Genomic DNA, 9,001 nt, shown 5'->3' on the forward strand with positions numbered 1-9,001 from the left:
CGGGTGAAGTCTCTGTTTCCTGCTCTCTCTTCCTGCGGTGGAGCGAGCTCCAGGATCCAGGACGAGGAGGATTTCTTTTATCGATTAGATTTACAACATATTGATCAAGTTCCAGAATACATCCGTGTTTTATGGTGATCCGCATCAGCAGCGGCTCTGTCTCCGTATGACCTTTGCGTTGAACAAGGTCAGGTTATGAAAAAAAAACAAGAACCCTGATCCATCATACAGTATAGCCAATAAGATTAAGTTTTACGTGATCTAAACATGTGTTGTCGGGTTGGACATTCCTGAGCATAAAACAAAAGTGATGTGACTTTTTGCGTGAATGTACAGCACGGTAGAGGAAACTGCAGCTTGAATTCCACACATCAGCGCATAAATCCGTACAGAACTGGCAACACATTCACAAAGTGGATGAAACCCAAAATCTCTGCCCAAAATCTATGAAACGAGCAGATGTTAATCCATAAGGAAAACAAAGGGATTCGCAGAGAGTTGTGTTTTTGTGTATCGTATGTGTGTGTCTGCGTGTGTGTGTGTGTCTGTGTCTGTGTCTGTGTCTGTGTCTGTGTCTGTGTCTGTGTGTGTGTGTGTGTGTGTGTGTGTGTGTCTGTGTGTGTTGTTTTCCGTCTTTCCCAACAAAACTATTCCTCACCTAACAAAACGCCGTGTGGCGCAATACCACCTGCGAGTTGCACAAACCCTTGCGTCGCGCCCAACGCTCCTGACGTGAAATCCAAGCTGCGTAACGTTTGTGTTTTTATTTGTTCTGCAGGAGGAAGTGCTGTGACGGCTTCAGGTTCGTCATGGGGCAGTGCATTCCCGAAAGTAGGTAAACCACGCATCTGCCTTTAAGTAAAGACTGAAGAGTTGAGACTCGTCTTGAGTATTTCTCTCAGTAAATCTGCAATTACTTTGAATCAGCCTAAGAGGTGTCTACCTGACGGCAGTAGACACACCCTCAGTCATTTCATTTGGCCGCCACCAAAGGTCTGTTCGATGAAATCGGGGGATTTAACTGATGTCTATTTTTTAATGGTTCATTTCAGTTGGCATTTTAGATTTTCCTATTACAGCCGTATGACATTGCGGCCCCCTTGGGTACAGTACCGTGTCAAATAAAAACCCCTTAAGTGTGACTTACACCACACCTACACATACTGTATACGCAGTTCTTCCTGGGGAGGATTTTCTTTTCCAACCTTCCAGACAGTGACTGTCCTCTGCCACTGGGGGGCGGCATTACGCTGTCATTAGCAGAATGAATGAGCGTTGGTTGGTGGGAATTCCAGTCGGGAGAACTTCAGAACAGGACATTTGTGTCTTGTGCTGTCGTGATACAGACAACGATGTCTGACCGCATTAAATCTGCCAGTTTAAACGAGGTTACATGATGATCATGATGAGCACATTCCATGCAATCACGTTTTATTTTTCTTTGTATCTCTGTATCATTAGGCCTATTATATCTAATTGTATTCCATTCCATTCTGTCTTATTTAATTGTTTTGCTCATATCAGTATTAATCTAGTAAAGTGACCCCCGCTGTAAAATAAAGTGATTCAAACGATCCGCTGGGCGAGATATTAACCGCTGACATCTCTGCCCAGGCGTGGATGTGTGCGCCGGGTCGCCCTGTGAGCAGCAGTGCACGGACAACTTTGGCCGAGTGGTGTGCACGTGCTACCCTGGATACCGCTTCGACAGAGAGAGGCACCGCAGCCACCGATCGCCGTACTGCCTGGGTCAGTGTTTGGGAGGGTGGGCCGAGAAAAGAGCTCCCGGCTCAGACACTGCGATCCGATGAGGCCACTGATATGAGGAGGTCGAGTCAGGCGACCCACCTTAAATTTGACGTGATGCCTCACGCTGTGTCTGGAAGACTGAATTGTCCAGTTGACATCTCTTCCGGTGTACAGTTTCCAAAAACTCTTACTCCTAACCCTAACCCCATAGATAGATTTTGGATAGATACCTTAAAGTGCAAATGCATAAGATCGCCTGCGTTGGATTGATTTTACGACAAAGCCCCACAATTTTCAACATCCAGGTTTAAGTTACTGTACTTTGATTTGTTGTTATTTTTCTTTGTCACATGCGGTGGTGGGGGTATTGTTTCATCTGAGGGCGAAAACAGCATTTAGAGGAGTACATGCATCACGCAAATACATGGTACTACTCTTTCTTTTAAAGTGCCAGCTAAGGAAAGTATCAAATGTGGGATTTCTTTCAACAAAATAATCTCACGGATTACCACTTAAAAATCATGTCTTAGGTGTGGAACGACTTCTTTTTGGAGAAGAACAGGCTCTAGCTTTTGGCATTTGGTGTAAGATCCTACAAGCTCCACAGATTCATAATAGAACAAATGTGTCCCCCTTCATCTCTCTCTGTCACACACACACACACACACACACACACACACACACACACACACACCAACACACAGACATGGACGAGTGCGAGGAGTCGAGCGGCGATGTGTGTGACCACGAGTGTGTGAACACGGTGGGAAGCTTCCAGTGTCGCTGCCACAGCGGCTTCATCCTGGCACCGGACCAGCGCTCCTGCCTCCCCAGACACAGCCGTGAGTTCCTCCAAAACCACCAAAACAGTAAAAATAAATACTAATGAAATACTGCAAGCTACAGCAACAGCAAATTACATCTCCTTTATTTGAGAGCCCTAAAACATTTGAAATGTCCTAAAAGCCCTTTATTACTTGCAGTTCCTCTGTTACCTGTGCAACTGTTGACATAGTAATTTCCTTTGGGATAAATTAAGTTGTTAATAGATCTTATAGGATTACAATAAATGTAATCAGACTTGAGGTTACCGGTCTGAAGAAGTAAGACATAGTGTGTTAGACATATAGTGACAGCCCAGTTGGTCCGATTGTTGAAACTGCAAGGTTTTAGGAGTTCAATTCCCGCTGTGAGCGTCCCTTAAGGATGCATGCATTCGTTCTCAGAGCGCCACCTGAAGTGTGTGTGTGTCTCGTCAGAGCGCCTCCTGAAGTGTGTGTGTGTGTGTGTGTGTGTGTGTGTGTGTGTGTGTGTGTGTGTGTGTGTGTGTGTGTGTGTGTGTGTGTGTGTGTGTGTGTGTGTGCGCGCGCGCGCGTGTCTCGTAGTGGATTCGTCGGGGAAGTCGGAGACCCTGATGAGCGCCGGTTCCTGCTCCTTCACCTGTCAGGACTTTGTGAACATGAGAAACGGCCTCCTGCAGCTCAAACTGAGGCTGGGCAGCTCGCAGTCCCTGAACCAGGTATCTAACGCGGCGCCACAGCCCGGGATAGTACGCACCAATGGTCTGGATGCCAAGGCCCGTCAACTTTAAGAGTCACACACACCAAATACCAAATCGACCCCTTCAGATTTGTCTCGGCACTCATTGTGTGTCCCAACTACCATCATTTTCTGTTTGTTTTTCTTTTGCTTGTGATTCTCACTCTGCCTTTGTGCTCCTGTTTGCAGGTGCCTGGCCTGGCCAACAGCAGCAATAAACCGTCTCAGGGAAGAGGACTGAAAGGTGGTCCTCCCGGCCCATCGGGGTCCCCTGGAGTTCCAGGTTGAGTATTGTGCACTAACAGCTTGTAAATGACACATGGTATGTGGGGAAATGTTGACTAACATGTCCTACTGCTGATATTGTTCTCCCAATTCCAGTTTCTTTACCAGGGATTTGTACATTTTCCATACTTCTCTCTGGGTTCCAGGCCATCCAGGAGAGCCGGGGGAGAAGGGGGAGAGCGGGGACAGAGGCCTTCCTGGTCCTCAGGGTCCACGAGGGAACATGGGGCCCATGGGCCCCGAGCCCGACCTGAGCCACATCAAACGGGGTCGCAGGGGACCAGTGGTAAGACCGTCTGTGGTTCCAGAGTGTCGGAGGTTCAGTGATTGAAAAATAATAGTAGCACAGTGCTAAATAAAGAGTATTCTCCTATGGGCAGATGAGTGATAGTACTGCAGTTCAAATATCCATCATCAACCACATAACCCCAGCAAGATATCTTCAGATAGAAAGATCTATTTCTATTGTATCATATGACTATCTGCTGCGACTCTCCCATCATAGGCTGCTTGAGGAGCTCTCATCCCTCAGATGGATGATGTGTCTTATGATTATCACCTGTGTTTATTGATGTTTCTTTCAGGGATCACCGGGGGCACCAGGAAGTAACGGACTCAAGGTTGGTATAACATTTTGCCGCGTGCTATTCGTAGGCTGGGTTCTTCACGTTTCCATTTAATGTGAGTGTGGAAGCACGCTCTGTTTACATGTAAGCATGCGTGTGTTTACGTGCGCGGTAAACACGTACTGCAACTGCTTCCCGCTTTACAAGTGTCAAATCCCATTCGACCGGTCACTTCATCGGTCTTTGTGGAAAATGGTGACACTGGGAAATCTGTCACGGCTTCTAGCGGTGCTGTTTTGTGTTCTGTAGATTGATCTGTGCTGTTTTCCAACCCGCAGGGTGACAGAGGTGCACCCGGTCCCAGAGGTCCACCTGTAAGTCTGTTTTGGGCAATAAAACATTACCTTTGAGTGTACAAAATGCCAAAAACTTCTGACATTTTGTTTTTAAATTAGACTGCCTGAGCCCATCTCTTGACTTTCACGTTGTCTGATTCATGTGGTTATACATACAGTATATACAGGTTTCACCGGGTCAGGCGAGGTGCTCCATGTACTGTAACTGAAACCAAAGAGGAGATTTTTGATTTTGTGCCATATATACAGACAAAAACCAAAGTTGGCTTCATGCCTCCAAAAAGCAATTGTGATTGTTATTGATGCATCCACCTCGCCCCCACCTCCCCAGGGACCACCCGGCTCCTTTGACTTCCTGCTGCTCATGATGGCCGACATCCGCAACGACATCATCGAGCTGCAGGAGAAAGTTTTCGGCGAGAGGCGGGGACTCTCCCTGGACGGCCCTCAGCACTCCAGCCGGGAGGTGGACCTCGTGGACTGGGGTTCCGGGCAAGAAGACCTCGCGCTCAACACCTGACCCTCGCTCTCGCTCCACAGAACCCAACACGGCTTGGAACTGACTTTCTCAAAGTAATGACTGACTCCTAAATGACCGAATGACTGCAGTGGCACCGGCGCGCGAAAAAAAAATAAATAAATAAAAATTTACAACGTCTAACCTCAGAGCCGGGGAAATGGGAAAAGGTCGCGGGGAAGAAAGTGCGAAAGCAGTCGAGGAGGAAAGGGACCCCGCCACAGACTCTCCGACAGCAACTGCCGCGAGCTTTCTCTCATCTGCTGTTTTCCTGCTCCCTCGGTGCGAGCGAGGGGAGGGATGTGCGTGCAGGAGGCAGGACGCCAGCCTGGGACCACGCAGCCCTGTGTCTCTAAACCACTTCCCACTTCAAAAGGCCGACTTTTATCGTCTGCATCTCTTCCTCCTCTTCCTCCCAGTCTGTCCGTGGAAGCCGTGGCGGTGCTGACAGTTTGCCTGCGGGGCCCCGGCCCAGACGCAGACCCCGGGCCCCCATTGATCTGAGCTTTCCACTGCACCTGTCCCCGTAGAGCCGCTGAGCCGGAGCGCCACGGCCGCCGCTCAAGGACCAAAGGCAAGGTCTTAACGGTCATAATCGCTGTTGAATGACAAAAATCAAGTGTGTGTGTGTGTGTGTGTGTGTGTGTGTGTGTGTGTGTGTGTGTGTGTGTGTGTGTGTGTGTGTGTGTGTGTGTGTGTGTTTATAGGATTCACAGGAAAGAATACTTATTTTTATTAATGATGCTTTGTGTGTTTTTTGGGGGAATTTCCTTTCCAAACTAGAGGAGGTTCAGGAGGCTCCAAGGGCTGATGGGCGGCGAAAATCATTCACATCATTAAAAACCAGCAATAATTTCCGGAAAATATAAGGGTGACCCGTCGGTGATGTAATTTGATTATGTGACGTTTCCAGAAGAGCCACTCAGTCCAAAGACGGCCATGCTCTGCGTTGCGTGCACCCTTGTGCGTGTATTCACGGGCAAACTAACCTCGGCTCTGATTAAGGAAAGATGTGCAGACCAAAGGGCTTGGAAAACATCTGCTGGTCAGAAATCATGTAGCATTAAATCTCAAATACCAAGGGTGTAGACAGTCAGAACTTCAAATGGAAAGGGGGAAAAAGGATTCTTTACGAATGCTGTGCGAGCGGCCATCTGTCTGCTCCGCGGTGTCGGAGATGCTCTGCCCGCAACAGCACGCGGCCATTACCTCGTCACGCCGCTCACCTCGCTGGGAATGAAGGATCCCGTCACGGGTCACTGCGGAGGCCCGACCCACGGGCGTCATTCCCGGAGGGGTGCGCTGGACCGGTGGAGGCGCCGCATTTTTTTCAGGAAGAGCTCGCTGTAACTTTAGCTCTGGGGACCGACCAGCTCTGAGCGGCGTCCTTCGTCTCCGGCCCCGCCTCATGGATACGCCCCCAAAGGCGTGAAGATAACTCGTGGCAATGCCGAATCGGACAAAATTCAAATAGTTTGCACTGTCGAAATGTAATTCATCCACTTATGCCTACCGTAAAAACATATTGTAACGTATTGTGTACTGTTTGATAAGATGTGACGATTACCTTTTTTGTACAATATAAAGATGTCTGACATTATCGCCTCTGTGAAGGAAGTTCATGCTCAATGTCTGAACGGGGCCCCCGTTGACAAAACAGGAACCCGTCTCGTCTTTTATCTTACCCTGCTGCACAGTGGAGGGAGGCCTCTGAAACTAAGGCTGGATGAAGCCTAAAAAAGGAAGAGCTGAACCCACAGCCTTCACTCGTCTCCCCGTCCCAGGAAACTGAACCTGCGGGGGCGTCCACCCCTCAGAGCCCGGGGCTCGTGGGCCTCCTCGCCAGCAGAGGGAGCAGAGCCACAACTAATCACCGCATCGATTCTCTCTGCCCGCCGCCAGGAATGCAAACCAGGCGGGGTGGCGAGAATCACACAACCAGTCTTCACAGAAAACATCTCTCTGCTTAATTGCCGTCCACGCGCATTCATAGCCTCACACTAACAGACTCGTTTGGGAAGGAAGGGGAAAGGCAATAAATCACCGTATGTGTGTAATGCCGTCCTCAGAAGTGTCTGTTCAACCCCGTAGCGTGCCGTCGTGCAATTATGTGGGGTGTGAGTATCAGAGGTCAGGGGTTGCCTATTTAGCGATAAACAACAGGAGGAATAATTATGGGGTGCAGCCCTCTCGGAGGTGGCCTGTCATGGCTTGCACCCGGCCGGCCGAGGAGCCGACACTCAGATGAATCCGAGTGTATTCACTGTGGTGCGGGGCCTTGAATCATGGTTGATCACGACTGTAGACGCACAGTGTGAGTTCAGCCACTCAGGTGGGGTTCTGTGTGTGTGTGTGTGTGTGTGTGTGTGTTTGTGTGTGTGGTCAAATTCACTTTGAGTTGGATGGAGGTTGTTAAATTAAAGGTGAATTAATTAATTAATTAATTAATTAATTAATTAATCCAGCCATAATCAAGGTGTCTCTCATACCTGGGAAATATAATATTAATATTCCTGAGGCTGGAAGCCTATCAGTGCACGCCGCCGTTACAATTGTCCCTCTGCGCTTTTACCGTGCGGGTGGCAGAGACTCCTGTACAGCTATGGAAGTATGGAAGCCCCGAGCATAACGAGCGCTGCGGTGTAGTATCAAACAGCGCTACCCTTCTATGTAATGTAACACATACAGATCCAGGCTTTCACAGAATTTGGTCATTGAAGGTTTGAGACGCAGGAGTTTTATGACGCTGGATGAATGAAAAGGGTCCGTGCGTCCGTGGGGACAATGAAGACATTTGTCATTTGAGACGGACCCTTTGATCGCAGCTCATAAAGGGCGAGCTGCACAATGCCCGCTCCGTTCCGCGTGTAATTACGGTCAGTAGTTCATCAGTTGTACTGGGATTAGGAGTACATCAACACGGTGGGGCTGTCCAAGTGAAGCTAATTTTAGGGTATTGTTTGAAAAAAACAAAAAACAAAAAAAATCCTTTTTCTACTGACTGTAATGCGAAAAACACCCCGCGGTTACAGTCGATAGGGAATGGGAAAAGTTGGGGTAGCTTTGCCCTGCCGTGTTAAAGTTCATTTTGCTGCTTTCCAGGACTTCAGAAACACTAAAGCAACACAGTTTGCTTGGGGAACAAGTAAAACACAACACCAACATCAGGAGTTTGGCCCAAAGTTCTGTTGGGATGAGTCTAATAGTTCCCCAGTTCCCCACAAATTGATGAATACATAAACTGCATGTTACCTTAACCTTAACTAACCCTAACCCTTGGTTATCAAAATATTGTCACAAAGTGTCATAGCTAAATTTATGTAGTGTTTTTTATAATCTTATAGATATTTTAAAAAATCGACTATATCAATCTGTAATACTTTAAGATAAAATTTGACGAGATTAAAGGGAAAAAAGTATTGTGGAAAAACTCCCTTTTTCCGTGCTTGTGCACATACATTGCCGTTCAGAGTTGCGATTTGAGCTTCATTAGATTTCGAACCGTCCCCCATCTCAGTAACTCCGCCCACAGCTGGAGAATAACAAGCCTCGCTGCGACCTGCTCTGTTGGCTTCACAGACCAGCACAAATCTTTTAAAGGAAGAGGAAATAATACCAACTGTCCATGAGGAATCTGCAGACGGGGGAAATGCAAGTATTTCAAAATAATTCTGCTGTGTGTTTCTTTCTAAAAATGAAATAAAATGTAAATGTAAAATGTGTATGCGGTAGAGACTGTAGGCTGTGGCACACGATCCGCTGTCCTTTTCTCCAAACAAAACCAATAAAAATAGATTGGTTTTATTGTTTATGTATTCATCTTATATACTATATTTCATTTTCTGACGTTTACGAATTGAATGAAACAAAAAAATCCCTGTGCAGTGTCCCCCACAAGCTTGAAGCACGGCAACGTTGGAAACAAACTTTTAAATGAGGCCCTGTAGACCTAACATGAGTGAAGATTCAGGAAATGGATTGATTATTTC

At 47.5% G+C, this 9,001-nt stretch overlaps 1 protein-coding gene across 1 annotated transcript in view; it reads left to right on the forward strand.

Moving 5' to 3' along the window:
• The window catches only part of LOC307228065 (collagen and calcium-binding EGF domain-containing protein 1-like), a gene marked incomplete at its 5' end in the record, with an annotated part of 31,198 nt that extends 26,062 nt beyond the window's left edge, over positions 1 to 5,136 (forward strand). Inside the window, 9 exons of the mRNA XM_079997565.1 lie at positions 779 to 831; positions 1,615 to 1,749; positions 2,454 to 2,591; positions 3,135 to 3,268; positions 3,478 to 3,571; positions 3,720 to 3,859; positions 4,158 to 4,193; positions 4,478 to 4,513; positions 4,827 to 5,136. Of these exons, the coding sequence (XP_079853691.1) occupies positions 779 to 831; positions 1,615 to 1,749; positions 2,454 to 2,591; positions 3,135 to 3,268; positions 3,478 to 3,571; positions 3,720 to 3,859; positions 4,158 to 4,193; positions 4,478 to 4,513; positions 4,827 to 5,015 (955 nt within the window). The 3' untranslated portion in view covers positions 5,016 to 5,136. The remainder of the gene's footprint in view (positions 1 to 778; positions 832 to 1,614; positions 1,750 to 2,453; positions 2,592 to 3,134; positions 3,269 to 3,477; positions 3,572 to 3,719; positions 3,860 to 4,157; positions 4,194 to 4,477; positions 4,514 to 4,826) is intronic.
• Between the last annotated feature and the right edge of the window lie 3,865 nt (positions 5,137 to 9,001).

The sequence above is a fragment of the Zeus faber genome (assembly GCF_960531495.2).
Source record: "Zeus faber genome assembly, chromosome: 3".
NCBI lineage: Eukaryota > Metazoa > Chordata > Actinopteri > Zeiformes > Zeidae > Zeus > Zeus faber.